The 21,357-nt window shown below is 45.4% G+C and overlaps 1 protein-coding gene across 1 annotated transcript; it reads left to right on the forward strand.

Annotated features, from left to right (window-relative positions):
• The first annotated feature begins 808 nt into the window (after window positions 1-808).
• Window positions 809-21,291, forward strand: Pmpcb (peptidase, mitochondrial processing subunit beta). Its single transcript, XM_051151487.1, has 15 exons — window positions 809-981; window positions 3,170-3,347; window positions 4,225-4,440; window positions 7,279-7,452; window positions 8,516-8,602; window positions 9,112-9,241; window positions 12,568-12,766; window positions 13,195-13,274; window positions 15,797-15,909; window positions 17,120-17,263; window positions 18,258-18,418; window positions 20,544-20,629; window positions 20,739-20,827; window positions 20,960-21,035; window positions 21,116-21,291. Exons 1-15 carry the CDS (start codon window positions 809-811, stop codon window positions 21,178-21,180), a joined length of 1,971 nt encoding a protein of 656 aa, XP_051007444.1. The 3' UTR covers window positions 21,181-21,291.
• Window positions 21,292-21,357: the final 66 nt, after the last annotated feature.

Here is a 21,357-nt window from a genome sequence, read left to right on the forward strand (position 1 = left end):
CAACTTGGGGGTGCAGAGTGCTTGCTTCACCCATGAAGCCCTGAGTGCAATTGCCAGTATCACATCAACTGAAGATGGTGACATAGACCGGGGGTCCCTTCAGAAATTCAAGGCCATCCTTGGCTATATAGCAACCCCAAGACCAGGCTGTACTACAGAAAACAAGCACTAAGGGGCATCAGAGAGCGGACAGGTGCTGAAACAATTACAGCGAACAGCTTCACACTCCTCTCTCATTTTAAAATGAGTCATGCAAGCTAAAAAAAAAAAAAAAAAAAAAAAAAAAAAAAAAAGAGCAAAGAAGCCCCAAACTACACTAGAAACCAAATATCTACAGACCATTCCACCCAGAAGACACAGAATACGCCTTTTTCTCAGAAGCCCATGATGTGTGCTAAAACAGATCCCATTTGGGCTGTGGAAACCATCAGCGGGTGAGGAACGCACTTGCCACCAAGGCCCAGGACTCACCTGGTGAATGCTGGCTGTGGCACATCCATGCCCACACACATACAGAATTAGTAAATGGACGTCATTAAAAAATAAAAAATAAAAAACAGACCACATTCTAGGTCCCAACGCCTAGCCTAACAGATAAAGGAGACTCAAAAGAACTTTCTGAAGCTCCCGAGGCTGCAGCAGGGTGAGAGGAGAGAGGCACAGCAGGGAGAGCAGAGGCCCTAGACAACACTGGAGGCTGAACAAAGCAACAGAACTGGGGGCAAAAGGGCAGAGGGGGAGTGTCACAGCAAATTCCGACGACAGCCATAGTTTGAAAACTTATATTTCAAAATTTTGGAAACTAGAAATGGACACATCCCTTGATGTGTGTGACCCGCCAAAATTAAAAATGGAAAGGACTAAACAGTTTAGGCAGATCCACAATGAACAACGAGGTCCGAGCAGTAATAGTCCTTTAGCAGAGAAAAGCCATCACGACACAGATTTGCTGCTGACTTCCACCAACCTCTTAAAGGAGAGGTAGCATCAATGAGCCTTAATCTAGTAAGTAAATTAGAGAAGGAACACTGTCAGGCTCACTGTGTGAGCTTTGCCCGGATGCTAACCCTGCCTAAGGACAACAACAAAAATTACATAGAAAAAAAGTCCTCAATATGCATAGGCAGAGTTTTCAAGAAAATACTGGCAAACTGAATTCTGTAACATGTTAAATCATACTCCATGACCAAATTAGTCTCATCGCACAGATGGAAGGATGTTTCTCTTTTCTTTCTTTCTTTTCTTTTTCCAAGACAGGGTTTCTCTGTGTAACCTTGGCTGTCCTGGACTCGCTTTGTAGACCAGGCTGGCCTTGAACTCACAGCGATCTACCTGCCTCTGCCTCTTAAGTGCTGGGATCAAAGACGTGCACCACCATGCCTGGCAGAAGGATGTTGCAAATCAACAAATATAATACTATAAATAAAGACAATATGATAGAAATCCCGGAACCATGTCAATAGGTGCAGAAATCCCCTCATGATGAAATCTTTGGGAAAACTAGGAATAGAAGGCACATACCTCAGCGAAATAAAGGCTATATACAATAAGCCTATAGCAAACATTATGCTAAATCGAGAAAAAGCATTTCCTTTAAAGCCAGGGATGGGGGCAGGGAGTTGGTGCTGTGGTTAATGTATTTGCTATACAAATGCCAGGACTGGAGTTCAAATCCCCAGAACCTGCAGTTCCAGGGGACATCGTGATGAGCAGGGCATGGCACATGAGTAAGAGCTAACACATTGCATCGTAGCTTAGAAGCAGGGAAATCAGGAAGTGGGGCCTGTCTAGAAAACCTCAAGGGGCTGTTGCCAATACCAGACTTTCACCACAAGGCTCTACTGCCTAAAGGTTCCGTGACATTCGCAAACAGTTGGGGACCAGGTATTTAATCCAGTCAGAATGGCTACTCTCCATAAAACAGCAACAGGCCATGTGGAGGTCAGAGGAAGGCAGGGACCGAAGAGGATGTGGGGTTTCTGGTTTGGATGTCAGAATGTAGGGATGTGTGGCTGCTTACTTAGCATTGCAACCATGGGAAGATACTTAGGGGCAAGGCAGGAATTCCATTTCGTACAAATTGACATGGAGGTGCCCCCAGCATTTGCACATCTAGTTCAGTAGGGGACGAGCCTGCGTGGGTAAGACAGGTCCGCAGGTGGCAAAGCACATCTGGGAGATGGTGCAGAACTGGTGTTAGGCGAGGAGAGGAACACATTAGACAGAACTCAAACTTCTAGAGTTACAGAGCACGTTCTTTACTATTAAATAGCCTGTTAGCAGCCAATACCTTCGTTCCCGCCTCTGTGAAAGATCATAGCAATTTTTATGTTTGATAATAAGAAAATGATAAGAAGATAACCAGATGCCAGATATTAGACTATATGAGGTTTATTAAATGAGCATGGGGAGAGAAGGAAAGGGGGTAAGGGTACCCCAGACAGAGAGAGGAGAGAGAGGGGGGAAGGAAAGAGAGAGGAAGAGGGAGAGGGAGGGGGAGGAAGAATAAGAGAGAGGGGTAAAGTAGGACTGTCCTTTATATAGCCCTGGGCAGGGCCACGCCCCCATGGCAGGTAGGCAATGACATCACAGGTAGGCCAACTGAAGCAGAATCCTAACAGCAATAGTCTCTGCCTCACAGGAAAGAGCTTGCTAGGGGCCTGCAAGAAGGTTCAGTGGGTAAAGGCACTTGCAGGGCAAGCCTGCCCACACAAGTTCCATCCCCCCCCCCCCCCCGCCAGAATTCACATAATTGTAGAAGGGGCAATTGATTCCATAAAGTTGTCTTCTGACCTTCACACTCCTGTGGTAGCATGCACCCACCCTGGCCCCATAATAATACATGAAATTAAAAATTTTCATTTCAAAGTGCTTGCTGGCCCTCTTGCTGTTGTCCTGCTGCTGGAGGCTGTCCCCAGAGTCCACCATGGAAAAGACAATAGATCAGATCCCTGCATAGGCTGCCTTGCTAGACCATTGGCGTTTCTCTCAGGTCCTGTTTAACAGTGTGGCGAAGTTCTTTGTTCCTGGACAAGATGTAGAGCCGTTACACCTTCCCCCAACAGTTCACCCCTCTTCCCAAGGACTGGCTCAGCATCTTTAAAGTGGGAGTGGGAGACCACCAGGAAGTATTACACCTTCGTGTGGGTTGCCTTGCCCGGTGACCTAGATATGAAAGATCCAAGCAGCAGGAAGTCAAATTCAAAGCTTACTGTCTGCACAAGGATGATAACCATTACCACTTCTGCTATGTGGGTCAAGATGGCGTGGTGGTCCGGGGAGCACTCCCTTTCCGGTTCCATGCAGAAACTCAGAACGACATAGTGGTTGTCACCACGCAGGAGAGGGTGGAGGGGACTGAGCAGCAGCCAGAGGGTAGCTACAGACAGGGCATTCCTGGAGAGGAACGAAAACAGGCTTCAGACCCAGCTGTCAAGTCTACGGAAAGAGAAGGAGAAGCTTGCTCTGCGAGAGCAAAGAAAGACAGACAGTGGCAATGTCTTAAAAAAAAAAAAAGCCAGCTCCCTCAGCTCAGGGAACAGGAGGAGCAGCAGAAGACGCTTGAGCAGACCTTGGAGAAGATGAGGGAAAATGAAACTGAGGAGAAGAAACAACAGAAGCCAAAGGACAAGAGCTTTGAGCTGTCAAGAAAGCTAAGTGAGAGCAGGATCGACTCTGTTGTTACGCAGAGAAAGAGAAACTAGAAAGAGAAGGAACGAGAACAAGAAACCAGTGAACCGCCTGGCTGCCGAAGACTCCCGTCACACTTTCAGCATCCTGGAGATGAAAGCGCTGCTTGACAAAGCTCAGCCCTGTCTATGAAAATCCATGTTCTTGTACCCCCCCCCCCAAAAAAAAGTACTCAAGAAAGTACCCAAGAAACTTACAAATGTGGCCCTGGCTAGTCACGAGTCACAAAATCGAAGGTGTACGCTGTGAATTACAAGCGCTGGAATCAAACATTGCACCTCCCACTACCACACCTGTCAAAATTTGTTGCGTTTACTTGAAAACGTCATTACTTTCCATTTATAACTTTCCGTTTATAGCGATATGTGCCAACAGTTGAGGCTGAGGCAGGGGGACTGAGTTCAAAGCCACTCTCAGGGGCAGGGGACCAACAACGATACATCCTTCCCTCACCATGTCTGTCTCTCCCCTAGGGCTTCTTCCCGAGGAATTCCAACTTTCACGTGCACTTTGTCACACGTGTGTCTTGCACAGCATTTCTACAGACCTCCTGATTCGTCAAAGGCTGTAATCCCGTTGCCGCCACAAGGTGGGGCCGCCTCCTATTCTGGGGCCTGGAGTCACGACCCGGAAGTACTTCTCCCACCCCACCCCACCCCCCCAGCCACAGCAAAGATGGCGGCAGCCGCCCTGTCCAGGAGGCTGTGGGGATTTACCCGAAGGCTCCCGCTCCGCGGCGCCGCTGCTCAGGTGAGCCTCGCTCCGCAGCGCCGTGGCGGATCCCTGTGTGCTCTGGGTCTGGCCTCAGGACTCCCACCTGCTGTTCGCCGGCGGCCAGGCTGCCTAGGGGGCGGGCGGGGCGGGCAGGGCGGCCGCTCCCCTTCTCCGTTCGTGACTTGCTCGACTCAGGAAGGAGTGCGTTTTGCCCAATAAGAAAAAATACCTTAGTGCTTGCAAATCGGAGGAAATCAGTGAGAAATGTTACCTGGTTTTCTTCCTAAGACAAGCTTTATCCTCAGATGAGCAATTTTTTAATACTTTATTTAATTTTTATTTTACCTGCATTGGTGTGAGGATGTCACATCTCTTGGACCCGGAATTACAGACAGTAGTGAGCTCACATGTGGGTGTTGGGACTCGAACCTAGGTCCTTTGGAAGAACAGATAGTGCTCTTAACCACTGAGCCGTCTCTCCATACCCCCAGATGAGCAAATTTTTAATCTCTGCGTTTTTCTTATTTGAGAGCTGCCTTGCTCCAAAGGGATATGGGACACGTGTGTGTGTGCGCGTGTGTGGTTCTGGCTGACCTAGAACTCAGTCTGTAGACCAGGCTGGCCTTGAACTCACAGAGATCTGCCTCCCCCAGCCTCTGAGTGCTGTGATTAAAGGCGTGAGCCACCATGCTGGGTGAATATGAATTTTTTTTTTTTAGGTTTTTCAAGACAGGGTTTCTCTGTGGAACAGTCCTGGCTGTTCTGGACTCGCTTTTGTGGACCAGGCTGGCCTGGAACTCACAGTGATCCTCCTGCCTCTGTCTCCCGAGTGTTAGGATTAAAGGCGTGCCCACTTGAAGTTTTTTATTGAAGCACACAATGGGGCACCACTGTGTTGTCATGGTCCTCTGTTTGGTCAGGGAGCAGGAAGCCTCTGGCTACAGAAGCCCAACAGGGCAGGTTGGCGTAGTGTTCCTTAAGTACATGTCTTAATTAGGGTTTCTATGGCTGTGATGGAACACCGTGACTGCAGCAACTTTTTTTGTTTTGTTTTGTTTTGGTTTTAAGACCAGGGTTTCTCTGTGTGGCCCTGGCTGTCCTGAACTCACTTCGTAGACCAGGTTGTTCTTGAACTACAGAGATCCACCTGCCTCTACCTCCTGAGTGCTGGGATTAAAGGTGTGCACCACCATGCCCAGTCACAGGCAACTCTCATAAAGGAAAACACATTTATTGGAGCTGGCTCACAGTTCAGAGCTTTAGTCCATTATCATCATGGCGGGAAGCATGGCAGCGTGCAGGCAGACATGGTGCTGGAGAAGGAGCCAAGAGTTCTGTGTCTGGATCGGCAGGCAGCAGGAAGAGAGAGAGAGACACAGTGTACTTGGAGCATCTGCTCCCGTTCCTGTCCCCTTTCTACCCACACATGTCCTTTTTGTGAACAGTAGCACCCGTCTCATTTCTGTGTAGTCACTTTTAGGTTTGTTTCAGTTTCTTGACTTTTCCCCTTAGTAACTATGCAGCATTTGTAAGGGAGGTACTTGAGTCAAGTCTGTTTCTGTCTGAGTCATCATGGTAGTAAATGCTCATGTTCCTGGTAGTAAATGCTCATGTTCCTGGAGAGAAAGGCATGCTTGCAGTAGTGTTGCTTGAGAGAACCAACCATGAGAAGAGGGTTTTGTTCTTGTCCAGAACTGGGTCCTCATTCTCCATGCTCTCTGGCATGCATGCATGCGCGCACGTGCACACACACACACACACACATACACACACACAGATATGTAATGCCCAAGTTGTGAGACCCCCAAAGACCACCAGGAATCAGTCAGATACAAATCACATAAGGTCTCTGCCCCGGCCTGCCGGGGTTCGACTAGTGCTCGGGAGGAGAATTTTCCTGTATAGGGACAGAACACAAGACATGAAGAAGGGGGCAAGTCTGGATTCTGATCAAACCCCGTTTATTGAGAAATTTCACAGAGTTTTCATAGGCACAGAGGCATGAGTATTTGCGTAAGCAAGGGTTGCTATGGATACCTAACTCTGGAATGCTCCAGCAGGTGTCTACCTTTACAGCTGCTATAATTGCAGAAGAGAGAAATTCCAGAGAGAAAGGGAAGTTGTGAAAGATCTGGTTAGTCAGGAAAAAGTTCCCAGAACTGCTGCTCCCAGGCAGCTGGCCTTTAATCTGATTTTACCAGTAGTCTTACTGGAAAAGCTAGTTTATAGCCAGAAAGGAGTAGCTCTTACTATGAGCTCAGGAGGTCTTAGAATGACCATCCACCACAATAAACCACAACAGGTGTCTAACTGCCAAACCACGACAGGGTCAGCTGGTTTCTGTAAATGGCAGACTGCTGGAGAAATAGGAACCTAGGCTCTGACAAGATGGCTGAACATTGGCCATATAGCCCGTCCCCTACAGGTCTCATTTATTTCAAGCTCAGGGTCTGGATCGTCAGCCTCCTCATGAGGAGGGAAGATGGAGGCCCCTAGTGCTAAGGGAACAGGGTTTTTAAAGGAAAAACTGCAGGCAAGGGGATTCCCAAGCTGGTTCTAAGCCTTGCTGTCACATGATAGGTTAGAGGGGTACAGGAAAGTTGTCCTTTAAGCTGATTGGCTGGGGGACCAGGGCCAGACTGCAGGGGGTAATTTTTCACTTGTTCTAGTAACTGTTACCTGTAGCTCTGATGGAAACTCAGGTGGGAGAGTTCAAGCTCGCAGGCCCTGAACACAAAATGGCGTTGGTTTGGTCTCACACAGATAGACAGACACACAGACACACTTACTCCCTTGTCTAGGAAAGTGTTTTATGGAATGAGTCTATTTGAGTTTTTTTCTTCTTCTGACTGACACTGAAGAACAGAATAGTAATGTTTGCTTTCTTCCTCCTCCTCCGCCCATCAGCCACTGTACTTCAGAGGGCACAGACTAAGAAGCACACAGGCTGCTGCACAGGTAGTTCTCAATGTTCCTGAGACACGAGTAACACGTCTGGAAAATGGACTCCGAGTGGCCTCTGAAAACTCCGGGCTCTCAACGTGCACAGTAAGTGACTGTGGCAGCCTGTGGCTGGTGCCCCGTCTGGGGTGGGGGGGAGAGGAGCTGACTCAGCTGCAGCTCTTTAACTGGCGGTGGTCCCCGGATTGTTTTGCCTTGGCAGATTTCTCCGGGCTTGACCCTTTCCTTCCGTTAGGCTTGCTTACCAGGTGCATATGAACCGCTCTCACTGCTTATGTCTGTTTTTGATGATGAAGCCTAGTCAGCTTTCCCATAGATGGTGTTTAAAACTCATGTCACTTACTCTGTTGCAAGTTCAGTGAAGTTGAATGTCGTGTCTGAGGTTATGAAGCTTATGTGTATTTGAGCCTGACTTTCCCACAGTTCCTGATGCTGTTAATACCACGGTTATTAATTGGATGTGCTCATAAGCTATATTAGGAATTTGAGCCCGAGCCAGGCATGGTGGCACACCCCTGTAATCCCAGCACTCAGGAGACAGAGACAGGCCGGTCTCTGTGAGTTCAAGGCCAGCCTGGCCTACAAAGTGACTCTAAGACTGTCAAAGAATTTGAGTCCCATATTTGTTTGGGCTGGTTGGTTGGTTGGTTGGTTGGTTGGTTTGATTTTTCAAGACGGGGTTTCTCTGTGAACCCCTGGACCAGACTGTCCTCAAATTCAGAGATCTTCCTGCCTCTGCCTCCTTGGATGAAAGGTGTGTACCACCGCCATGCTTAGTCTGATATTTTTAATAGCTTTGTGAAAATTCCAAGGCTCAGGTTATACAAATGAACTGTCAGTTCACTGTGGTCAAAGAAAACTTAAGTGGCAAGGTTGGAAAACAGTTGCCAGAAAATGGAATGAGATTACCTTCTGTCTTCAAAACCTGAATTTTATTTTATTGTTTTAAATAATATGTGTCTGCATATGGGAACGTGCATGTGAGTGCAGGTGCCCAGGGAGGCCAACAGAGGCTCTCATGTCCTGTGCAGCTGGAGTTACAGGTGACTGTGAGCTGCCCACTGTGGTGCAGGAACAGTGACTGCTCTTAACTGCTGAGCCACCTCTGCAGCTCCGGGGACCTGCTGAGTTGTCCTCTGATTTCATCAAGGTTGGGCTGTGGATTGACGCTGGAAGTCGGTATGAGAACGAGAAGAATAATGGCACCGCCCACTTTCTGGAGCACATGGCTTTCAAGGCAAGTGTGAACCCTGACTAAAATGCAATCTCTATGAAAGGAAGTCAGTGAGCTGCTTCAACAGCATGCCATGTGCTATGGTTATGTCCCAGTGTTGTATTTGAAATAATTACTGATAATTGTTCTCTGACGTTGAAAGAAGGGTTCTCTCTTGGGATACAGGAATACAAAAGCCATCGTTAATGGGTATTTTTCTTGAAACCTAATATACTTGACACACTTGTCCTTGCATGATGGACATTGGCTTTTTTTCAGTATACATATTTATTTTATTTTATTTTAAAGATTTATTTATTATGTATACAGTACGCATCAGATCACATTATAGATGGTTGTGAGCCACCATGTGGTTGCTGGAATTGAACTCATGACCTCTGGAAGAGTAGTCAGCGCTCTTAACCGCTGAGCCATCTCTCTAGCCTGTTCAGTATATTTATTATCTGATGTGTTTAGAATACATGAAGGATAAAAGGAAAGTATCCTAATTGTGTTTTCTCCTTTACTTCAAGGGCACCAAAAAGAGGTCCCAGTTAGACCTTGAACTTGAGATTGAAAACATGGGTGCTCATCTTAATGCCTATACCTCCAGAGAGCAGACTGTGTACTATGCCAAAGCCTTCTCGAAAGATCTGCCAAGAGGTATTGTTTCCTGCACTGCCAAAGTGTAACTGCCATGAGGGCTCAGACACAGTCTAGCACTGTGTTGTTTGTATGTCTGTTGTAAACCCTCGAAATGTAAAAAAAGAACCTGGAGGCATCTGATGTTACCTTTTCTTCTCAATACTGACTTGGAGACTTGTACTAAAAGGGCTCTTACACCTGATTTGAACATAGTTTTTCCAGACCCTTACTTGTACAGTACAGTGTTTTTTGGTTTTTTATCACATTTATTCATTGTTTTCTGCAAAACTATTGGTTTTGAGCAAAATTAACATGTTTACTTATATAATGATTATTAATGATTATATTAGCAAAATAGAAAATTTTGTTTTATAAAATTTTATAAAATATAAACAATTATAAAAGAATTGTTTTGGTAGGATAGCACTGCAGTTTGTATAGTTGACTTGAGTATATTAATTATCCAAAACATTTTCCAGGGGAAGAATTAAATAGAAAATAGCATTCCAATGCTTATTAGTGAAATTATTAACTTTTATGGTTGCACGATTGTAATCAATCTCCTAACTCTAAAATTTTAGTTACTGTAGGGTGGCGGCAACATCACGTGAGTGCTAATCCACACAAGGACCCTGCTGTGTGTAGCCAGTGGTTGACATCAGTTGCTGTCTGCATTATTTTTTGAGCCAGATCCCTCACAGAAGCTGGCTTGCCCAGAATTGTCCAGGCTGCTGGCCAGCCGGCTTTGTGGGTCCTCATGTCTCTGTCTACTTAGCACTGGGTTTTAGGTGCTCTTGGCTGTGATGTGGGGTGTCGGGGATTGAACTCAGATCCACATGCTTGTGTGGCAAGCATGGCGCTGCTGAGCATCTCCACAGCCCATTACAGAAGCGCTTTTTGTCTCATCCATACAGTCCATAGTCACTAGGTCAGGTTTTCTGCTCTGCAGCTGATGGAGATTGAGGACTAAGCTGCCCAGGGTTGCGTAGCTAGTAAGGGGCTTGCTGTGGCTCTTTCTGACTCACATTTCTTTCAATAAGAATACAAAACAAGCTGGGCCTGGTGGCGCACTCCTTTAATCCCAGCACTCAGGAGGCAGAGGCAGGCGGATCTCTGTGAGTTCAAGGCCAGCCTGGTTACAAAGCAAGTCCAGGACAGCTAAGGCAACACAGAGAAACGCTGTCTCAAAAAACCAAGAGTGCAAAACCAAAACCCCACCACTTGTATGTAATTACACTTTTAACATGGCACAGACAAGACAACACCAACGGAGGATGTGTTGGCTTGTGTTGCAACGACCAACAGTAAATTTGCTTTGAACTCTGTGCGGCTGCGGGTGACCTTGCTCATTCACTCTCTGTCTTTACTTCCTAAGTGCTGAGCTTATGAGCAAGTCCCACAACACCTAGTTTCCTAGACTGCTGGGCACCGAGCTCAGTGCTTTTTGCACGCCAGACTTTACCAGCTGAGTTGTGGCCCCAGCCCATTGGGAACCATCGTATTGGTCATTTTGTGACTGCTTGTGATGAGCTGTGGCTGAGGAACGGAAGGTCGGAGCAGGGCCTTGACAGAGTTGTTCACTCTAGATCACCATCTCCTTCACCCAGAGAGCAGCCCGGAAGCAGCAGAGAGGGCAAGCGCGCGGGAGAAGAGAGGGCCGCCCCTTGCTGCCTTTTGCCTGAGAGGCCCAGAGCCTGCTTCGGAGAGAAGAGCGGCAGCATGCTAACTCTGCACACACACGTGCTCTCTAACATAGCTCCCGTCAGAGTCCCTTCAGAGTTTTGTCCCTCGACCGATTTGAAGCTGTCGTAGGACGTGATAACCCTCTAGACCGATGGCCAGACTTTTAGGATCACCCATTCTTAATTTCAGAAACTTGGACGTGCAGAGTGGGTACCGCTCCACCGACATACCGAATTAAATAGACATCCAGAAGGAATGTTTGTTTCAAACAGATAGCAGGAAACAGGGCCACAACCCACTGTAGAAACTTCCAGGCTAGGCTAGCAGTTCCACATAAAGGAACCCAGTCCCACAGCTGTCTGCAGGTGCTTCCCCACTTATTCTCTTGGGCTATGCTTTTTTCATCTGGGTTTTATTGATAATTATAGTCAATGAAATAGTTTCTAAGTAATTTCCCCCTTTTCATGGTCATCTCAGTATGAGCTTTTGTTTTGTTTTGTTTTGTTTGTTTTTTAAAAGATTTATTTATTTATTTATTATATATACATTGCTCTGCCCACATATGCACCTGCATGCCAGAAGAGGCCACCATGTGGTTGCTGGGAATTGAACTCAGGACCTTGGGAAGAACAGTGTTCTTACCCTCTTAGCCATCTTTCCAGCCCTCCAACAACCTGTTTTATCCTGTTCTTGGTTTTGGAAGTTAATTGGCTCAGTTAAGGACCTATAAAGTACACTGAAACCTGAAAGAGAAATTTACATTAGAACAAAGCCATGAAATCTAGGCTTATAAATTGATTTTACCATTAATAAAATTTATATTGCAATTGCAATGAGGGTAAATTAGCTTTATCTTTTTTGGAGATTTTTCCCATAAAATTTACTTCACCTTTGGCTTTTTACCAAGATGGGCCTTGAGCAGACCCAGCTCTGTAAGCAGCTCCTGAGCGCATAGTTTTTCCTCTTTGTTACATTGCAGCCTCGTTGCTATTGCGAATATGAGTGTAAGTGTTTCTACCTATGTATCTGTGTACTTTTTTCTCTTTCGGTTTTTTAAGACAGGGTTTCTCTCTGTAGTCCTGGGACTTACTCTGTAGAGCAGACTGGCTTCGAATTCAGAGATCCACCTCTGCCTCTCGAGTGTTGGGATTAAAGGTGTGAACCACCACCATCTGGCTATTTCATGCTTTTTTTTTTTTTTTAAGATTTTATTTATTTATTTTATGTATATGAGTATTCTATCTGCATGTACACCTGCCTCCCAGAAGAGGGCGTCAGAGGGTATAGATGGTTGTGAGCCACCATGTGGTTGCTGAGAATTGAACTCAGCACCTCTGGAAGACCAGGCAGTGCTCTTAATCACCGAGCCATCTCTTCAGCCCTACTTCATGCTTTTTACATAGAACCATCTGCATTACCCGCCAGCTTTGTGTGGAATGTCTGACTTAGAATTAGTGTGAAGTGATAACATGTAGGGTTTTTCCGCAAGGTCTTTGGTACCTCGGGGTTTCTATTTCACATTTATTTTAGTGTGCTAATTAAGTCAAGTACGCTAATTACCCATGCGCTCAGTATTGAATGATGGTAACTGTCATGGCTTCTGAGGCTGGGTTAAGACCTTTTAATGCTTGTGTTTCTTCTGGTGTTTTAATTTCAATTAGCTGTGGAAATTCTTGCCGACATAATTCAGAACAGCACCCTGGGAGAAGCAGAGATTGAACGTGAGCGTGGAGTAATCCTTAGAGAGATGCAGGAAGTTGAAACCAACTTGCAGGAAGTTGTTTTTGACTATCTTCATGCCACAGCTTATCAGGACACTGCCCTTGGACGGACAATTCTGGGGCCAACTGAAAATATCAAGTAGGTATATTTTTCATGTGAGAAGTTTGCACAAAAGTTGTGATTTATACAAACAAGACGTGTGTTTCAGAAAGTCATTTTCACTCCGATCATTTCTAATTGTGGTTGGCTGTGGGACCTAAAGAAGGGATGCTGGTACATGTGTCTTTCGTGATATAAAAGGCAGGGCTTTTCGCTTCTCGTGTAGCCTCCATTCGTGACTGCCCTCAGCACATGGCATACCTTCAAATTAAATTCTGTATTTCAGGTACCGTGTGTGAAGATCTGTGCTTCTTGTTTCCTTTTAAAGTCGCTTTGTTTCCAGGTGCGGTGGCCTATGAGACATGAAGACGCTGTGAGTTCTAGGTTGGCCTGGGCTGCAGAGTGAGGCCTGTCTGTCTGTGGAAGAAGGTGAAATGAGTAAATTCTCTTCCTTACTCTGTTTACAGATCTATAAATCGCAAGGACCTAGTGGATTACATAACCACACATTATAAGGGACCACGAATCGTGCTGGCTGCTGCTGGAGGTCAGTCACGCTTCTCCAGTGCTTTAGACGTGGTTGTTGAGTCCTGTCGAGACATACCCTGAAAGTGTTCGGCACACCCTGAAAGTGTTCAGGTGTGCTGTGCGGAGAATCGGAGCTCTGGAGCCAGACTTCCTAGTGGGCTCCAGTTACAGAAACACTTAATGATACATTTAGTACTTAAGTGCCCATACACAGTGGAACTTACTTAGAAGAAAGAGGCTAATGGACAAACTGGGAGGCAGTTAACTTGGAAGACAGTGTTGTATAATGGGAGTCTTGAGGTTTTCAGTTGAGACGGAGCTGCATCCTTGGTCCATCCTGGAATGGGTCTATCCATTCATGTGCAGTCTCTCCCTCAGTAAACCACAGTAATGCAAAGGGGAACCACATAGCAAACTGTGAGCATGTGCGAGATGAGTCAGAACACGGAGATGTCCTTAGGGACACGTAAGAAAATTATCCTGAGACTGCCAGAGTTTGTCTTCCCAGCTTATATGTCTTTTGTCGATTTGAAGCAGTCTTGCTCTGTAGCCTGGGCTGGCCTCGGACTTGAGGCTGTCCTTTTACCGCAGTCTTCTGAGTGCTGGTACAGTTGAAGCCACTATGCCTGGTAATTTACAAATGTTGTAGCCTATAAGTGTTGGTCTTTTAAATGCAACAGGCCAGTTTAAGCCTCTCCTGACCTCTGATTTCTTGTCTCAGCTCCTATGTAGTCCTTAATCATCAGTTGTAATATACACATCCATGCTGTCGTCTCCACTTCCTCTAAGAAGTTATGGGTCCCTGCTTTGTAGCCTGGGCTGTTAGAGGAACAGCTGTGCATCCGGCTTGTTAACCAAGGCAGTCCCAGTTCTGACAGCAGAGATGGTCTGCTGTAAGGACTGTGTTTCAGTTTCTCACTGCTCCTCTGCCATCCTTGTCCTGCCATGATTTTGTGTTCTTATTCTCTGGATTGATATCCAAAATGACTTTTCTGCTAGGCGTGGTGGTGCACGCCTTTAATCCCAGCACTCGGGAGGCAGAGGCAGGCAGACCGCTGTGAGTTCAAGGCCAGCCTGGTCTACAAAGTGATCCCAGGAGAGCCAAGGCTACACGGATAAACCCTGTCTTGAAAAACCAAACCAAACCAAACAAAAAAACAGAGTGACTTTTCTACATGGCAATTAGAAAAAAAAACTGTTCTGTCTTAGACTGTCATGTTTTACATCACAGATATTTTGTTTTTGTATTTGAAAATAAGGTTTCTCTGGGTAGCCATCCATGGCTGTCCTGGAAGTTGTTCTGTAGACCAAGCTGGCCTTGAACTTGGAGACTATATCACAATTTATTTGCAAACTATGAATATAACGGGCACTTAAATAAATTTTCATTTAGAGATTTTTTTTTTTTTTTTTGTTTTTCGAGACAGGGTTTCTCTGTGTTAGCCTTGGCTCTCCTGGACTCACTTTGTAGACCAGGCTGGCCTCGAACTCACAGTGATCTGCCTGCCTCTGCCTCCCGAGTGCTGGGCTTAAAGGTGTGCGCCACCACGCCCGGCTCTAGAGAAATATTTTTATTAAGACTTAGTCTTGTGTGTATTTTGCTTGCATGTGTGTGTAGAGCCTGTAGAGGTTAGAAGGCAGCAGTGGGATCACTGGGAACTGAACCTGGGTCCTCTGCGAGAGCAGCCAGGGCTCTGAACCTCTTGCGCCATCTCTCCAGCCCCCATTTAAGTGAGTCTTAATGGTAATACCTTTAAAGCGCACGCACAAACCTAAGTATGCGGCACGTGCTTACACTGCAGCACTCTGGAGACGGAGGCAAGAGCAGGCCAGCCCAGCCGGGGCTCCGTAGCCAGCCCGTCTCAGACACGTAAACACAGATGGCTAGAACTTTGACTGACTGCACGTGTCTGGGTCCCATGATTTGGATGGTAAGGGATGCAGGGTCTTAGTGACTCTCCTGAGGGTAGATGTCAGGCCATGAGCCCATGGGAATAGGAAGGTTTTCAAAACGTAGATTCTGATGGCAGAACTCAGGGAGTGAAGCACACCGGGTGTAGACAGAGACACACTTCTGCCCTTTCCTACTTAAAGGTAACTTAGGAAGTTGACTTTTTCTAGGGTGCACACTGAACTTTTACAGGAATGAGGTTTTCCAAGTGAGACTCAGAATTTTTAAAATGTGGTGAAAAGTACAATTTCTCACTCTTGAGCTGGCTTGGTGCCTGAGGTTTGTCTTCCTGGAAACCTGTGTAAAGTCATAAAGCCTGGAAAAGTCAGAGAGCAGTAAGATTCCAGCAGGTTTAAACAAAGAAAGCTTTCTTATCTTGATCTCTGAATACGTTTGTGTGGAGGTGAACATACACGTAAAGGAAGGAAAGCTGTGCAGCCCAGGCCTTTCTTCATGAAAGTTCTTCCCTTGTAATGTGTGTCACGTTCCTCCTCGTCACACTACACACAGCATCCTTACTGCGGGCAGCTGCTTGTCTTGAGGTGACTATTGCTGTCAGATACGTAAGAGAAAATTTTCCTTCAATCTAGGTGTTTGCCACGACGAGCTGCTTGAGTTAGCAAAGTTTCATTTTGGTGACTCTTTGTGCGCACACAAAGGAGAAATACCAGCTCTGCCCCCCTGCAAATTCACTGGAAGTGAGGTATGGCAACGCTTAGTGAGAAGTTAGCCTTTGAAGACTTACGTTACACTGAACACTGAGTGTAAGGGGCTGAGACATGGCTCCACAGTGTGACAGTGCTTACTGGGCAGCCCACAGCCACCTGGACCCCAGTTCCAGGGACTCTGACATCCTCCTTTGGCTTCTGGCTCCAAAACCATAGAGCAGGGGAGGACAAAGACAGAGATGAGTGTGCAAAGTCTGTGTTTCAGGCTGGAGAGGAAGCTCAGAGTGCTGGTCGTCAGGCGGTAACCAAGATTTGATCCTGAGTTCAATCCTTGACACTCCCATGGGTTATCCTTGACCTCCACAAACTGCCCACCACCCCACACGTACAACAACAGATGGACACATTTTCTTATGTGCATATTTCTAGTAGAAAAAGTGTACACTGAAACACAGAAAGGGAAGAAGCTGGGCTACTTTGTTTATATTCCTTCCCATTTTATATAATTGATTTGCTTTGCTGAGGAAGCAGGGTATAAGAGCAGTGGTCCCATTTGCTCATTTTGAGTTTTTCTTTTGCATAATATATATTTATATGTGGTAGGGTATAAAAGCAACCTTACACTTACTTTCGAATTAGGTGTGTTCTTGGCTTCATTTCTGCCCGACAGGCATAGTTGTGGGGACTGCTGTTAGAGCCAGGACTTGCAGACAATCTGCTTCTTAGCTACAGTGTTATGCATCAAGCCTAGTTTGTCACACTATGATGCTCATAGTAGTATGTAGGAAGAGCTGTGATGGGAGCTGGAGAGATGGCTCAGAGGCTAAAAGCACTTCTACTGGCTGCTCTTCCAGAGGTCCTGAGTTCAATTCCAAGCAACTACTTGGTAGCTCACAACCATCAATAATGAGATCTGGTGCCCTCCTCTGGCATGCAGGCAGAATACATTATATATAATAGATAAATAAATCCTTAAAAAAAATCATACTGGTAGACATAAGATATTAGTGAAATAAGGCAACTCCCTTTGACCAGGTGTTATGTCAAATGAGATGTTCTGGTCAAAGAAACGTACGCTGTAACTCATGAAAATCATCTGAGCCACGTTGTGGAATGCCACCTAATAGTTAAAAATCAAGTCACGTTGAGCACTTTAACATTGCAGTTAATAGGATTTGCGCATTTTTCCTCTTTGGTAATAGGAGCATTCTTACTTACCTAGTTATTTTGCTTATTCTTACCTAGATTCGAGTGAGGGATGACAAGATGCCTCTGGCACACCTGGCAATAGCTATTGAGGCAGTAGGCTGGGCACATCCAGACACAATCTGTCTCATGGTGGCAAACACACTCATAGGCAACTGGGATCGCTCTTTCGGAGGAGGGATGGTAAGTGATTTTTGAAGTAACTTTTCATGGTAAATGGAAAATTGGCATGTTCTTTTTAATGTAAATTCCTTGTAAGACTCTTCTCATTTTTGAAATGGCAAAAATAGATTGCTGTGGCTTTTCACTTAAAATATTAAGTCATCTTAGATTGCACCTAAGCCAGGACAAAAAACTTTGTCATAGTGTTTGGTAGAGGGATAATTTACAAAATAAGGGCAGAATTTGTTTTTACTGTTATAATAGTCATATTAGGTACTGTGGCAACCATTAACTGCAGCTAATTCGTGTCGGTGTTAATGCCCTAACTTTCTGGGCATGTTAGCATGCGCGGAAAACTGTGTTTTTCATTACTACACACTGAAGAATAATATAGAGGCAAAGGCGTCTGCAGCTACTCTGCAGCTGCTAAGGGCACTGAAGGGCTTGGGTTGTAGCTCAGTGGTGGTGTGCTTACCTCACATGCCTGAGCCCTCGGTTCAACCACCCGCAGAACAAGGAGCAGTGCGTCTGAAGAGAAGGACAGCAGACGTGGTAAAAAGTTGTTCAAGAGGCCAAAGGGCCCTCTTTGTGCTACTTTTACAACTTTTCTAAGGTTTAAATGTCAAAATAGTGTGTGGATTTGTCTGGAGAATCCAAAATACATCTCCTGTATCTTGGCTTTCCTGTGCAGCATCGACAGAACGCCTGGTACAGCCCAGCTACTAACCGCGCTGCAAGACGCACTGCTTTTACAGTAAATATTGAGCCAGATGAGGGCAGTGCTCTCTTTGAAATGCTAAAGTTATTGTTGACGTGTTGCTGGATAAAACTGGGATCTTGAGCAGAGCTTGGTGGCGCACGCCTTTAATCCCAGCATTCTGGAGGCAGAGGCGGGTAGATCTCTGAGTTTGGGGCTAGCCTGATCTACATAGTGTGTTCCAAGCCACTTCTCTTTGTGGGGATTTGGATCCATTTGCCCAGGTCACAAACCTAGTTGGATTGTTTCCCTTTACAGAATTTATCTAGCAAGCTGGCCCAGCTGACTTGCCACGGCAGTCTCTGCCACAGCTTCCAGTCCTTCAACACTTCCTACACAGACACAGGGTTATGGGGACTCTATATGGTTTGTGACCAAGCCACGGTTGCTGACATGCTGCATGCTGTACAAAGAGAATGGTGAGAAAACCCTTTAAATAGTTAGAGCCTTGCCTAGAACCTATTATTTTAGACCAGTTTCCTTTTTTTAAAGACATTTCTTTTTATGTGTATGAGCCCTCTATTTACATGTACACCTGCAGGCCAGCAGAGGGCACCAGATCTCATTATAGATAGTTGTGAGCCGTCATGTGGTTACCAGGAATTGAACTCAGGACTTCTGGAAGTTAATGCTCTTAAGCTCTGAGCCATCTCTCCAGCCCTTGACCAGCTTCCTAATGGTGGTAACTTTAGCTTTTAAAGGAATGGGTGCAATGTTTTTAGCAACAAATAACCTCATGTGAAGCTGATTATTCTCTAAAACACTTATAAGCAGCGATAAATTCAGAAAATGCCTTTAAAAGCATGAGAAGTGGAGACATAGCTCAATGGTAGACCACTTGCTAGCATGTCCAGAGCCCTGGTTTGAACCCTTAAGTTCTTCCCAAAGAAAAACAGTAATTTAGCCTGGAAAGGCTGGCTAGGAACGTGAATGTGAACTTAACCATCCCCAAAAGCAGTGGTTTTCAACCTTCCTAATGCTACAACCTCATGTTTTGGTGACCCCTACCATAAAATCATTGTTGCTAGGCTGGAGAGATGGCTCAGAGGTTAAGGGCACTGACTGTTCTTCCAGGGGTCCTGAGTTCAATTCCCAGCACCCACATGGTGGCTCACAACCCTCTATAATGTGATCTGATGCAATCTTCTGGCCTGCAAATGTACACATAGGCAGCTCTGTATACATAATAATAAACAAATCCTTAAAAAATTATTGTTGCTACTTCATAACTTTAATTTTGCTGTTTAGATTTGTAAATATCTATCTGGACCTGCACAAACTGCTGTACCAACCAAGGACAGTGCATACAGTAAACCTAGACCCCCCTATTTAGATCAAGCTAATGGACAGCTCATTCTCCATGGTTGTGTGGAGAGCGGGTAGTGACTCTGACATGAACTCTGGTGCCTCCAATTTGATCGCTTCTCCTTGGTGGGGAGGCCCTGGCACACAGAGGAAGGAGAAGCAGGCTATCCTGATGAGACCTGATAGGCTGTGGTCAGATGGTGGGGGAAGAGAGGAGGTCCCCTTCTGTCACAGGTCTAGGGGAGGAGGAAGATTCAAGTGAGGGGTAACAATTGGGATGTAATCTGAATAAATTATATATTAAAAAAAGAGAGAGAGATAGGGGTCATTCAGGGTACACTCCTCGAGGAATATCACTCAGCTAATAAGACAGACTAAAGTAAACTTTTCCTACCTGTAATGTATAGTACAAGAAGTTAGGTATTAATATTGGTAGCCATAAAGACTGGTTCAGATATTTTCTGTTTGTTTGGAGTGCTTTAAAACCACAAACACTGCCAGCCTAAAAGTCGGCTGTCACATAATGTGTTTGCTTTGATTCTTTAGATTCTTTGAATTTGAGTTACAGGGCTGATAATAAAAATAAAATCTGTTTTAAAGATTTGTAAATATTGTAAAAATTGAGAACCACTGACCAAAAGGATTAGTCAGTAGGTCAAGATAGAAAAACACGTGCTTCCTAGAAATTTGTGTCCTTCATTAAGGGCCTTAAATCTCTAAATCTAAGTGGGATATATCTGATTATTAATTTAAATACTGGGCTGTTACACTCAGCTGATTCTCTTGAGAGACCAAGGGGTGAGCCACTGACCTACATGAGCAACGTCACAGAAAGGTGCTCTTATGAAGCCTCAAGGTTATTCTGCTGGGCATGGTGGTGCACGCCTTTAATCCCAGCACTTGGGAGGCAGAGGCAGGCGGATCGCTGTGGGTTCAAGGCCAGCCTGGTCTACAGAGTGAGTCTAGGACAGCCAAGGCTACACAGAGATTCTTCTTAGTGTGGTCATTCTGTTTTTACATTACTGTCTCTGCTGATTAGCAATTCGTCAAAGTTAGAAGTTTTGAGACGTTAATGGTACTTAGCTTTAGTTTTAGGATTAGTGACTTTAGCTTTTTCCTGAAATAGTCATTTGTATGTTGTGGTATAATATATAGAACGTTCCATCCAGCTTTTAGGTCAGCAAGTTAGAGTTAATACCTTTCCCCAGGTATTTATAGCCGCTTCCAAATGTGTTTTAGGATGCGTCTTTGCACAGACGTTACTGAGAGTGAAGTTGCAAGAGCGAAAAATCTTCTGAAAACAAACATGTTGCTGCAGCTTGACGGTGAGAGCGTTAGAAGACATGCTGGGAGGGGTCGGGTCAGCCCTGCTCTGAAGCTGTGTTGTCTTCATGGGTGATGTCTGTGTGGATACTGGTTTCCTTCTCTGAACAGGCTCAACTCCAATTTGTGAAGACATCGGTAGGCAGATGCTGTGCTATAACAGGAGGATTCCCATCCCTGAGCTTGAAGCAAGAATTGATGTAAGTAATAATAGGCTGTGGCTACTGTTACAAAGGGTGAGGCGCCCTGACTCTTGATGTAGTTTAGAAAAGTCACATATATAGAGTCGGCCTTCACTACAAGCCCTGACCATAGTGTTGTCCCTGCCTCAGGCTGTGAATGCAGAGATGGTTCGAGAAGTATGTACCAAGTACATTTACGACAAAAGCCCAGCTATTGCTGCTCTTGGTAAGCCTGGCTCCTCTGCTCGTACAGAGTTGGCTAGGGATTGGAAATTCTGTTCTAACTGTCTTCTTTTGAATCCATAGGTCCTATCGAGCGGTTACCAGACTTTAGCCAGATTTGTAATAACATGCGTTGGACTCGTAATTAATCTTTCTGATCAAATATTCTGCACGTGTATATTTATAAAACTAAGAGATCTGGAAGTTTTGAAAAGCTGTCAGTGTTCACATGAAAAAATAAAAATGTTATTTGGAACATCGGCGTTAGTCTGTTGTCTGTACTTTTAGAAGCTGACTACAATCCTGGTGGCTTAGTGTAACAGTTG

The sequence above is a fragment of the Acomys russatus genome, chromosome 10, assembly GCF_903995435.1.
Source record: "Acomys russatus chromosome 10, mAcoRus1.1, whole genome shotgun sequence".
Taxonomy (NCBI): Eukaryota; Metazoa; Chordata; class Mammalia; order Rodentia; family Muridae; genus Acomys; species Acomys russatus.

What these genes read in the sequence shown, in the direction of transcription:
- Pmpcb (XM_051151487.1), top strand. Translation starts at nt 809, where the DNA reads ATGGACACATCCCTTGATGTGTGTGACCCGCCAAAATTAAAAATGGAA. An exon ending in TCCGCGGCGCCGCTGCTCAG is followed by an intron (nt 4,441 to 7,278) that starts GTGAGCCTCGCT and finishes ACAGAATAGTAA; the next exon opens with TGTTTGCTTTCTTCCTCCTC. An exon ending in CCGGGCTCTCAACGTGCACA is followed by an intron (nt 7,453 to 8,515) that starts GTAAGTGACTGT and finishes GATTTCATCAAG; the next exon opens with GTTGGGCTGTGGATTGACGC.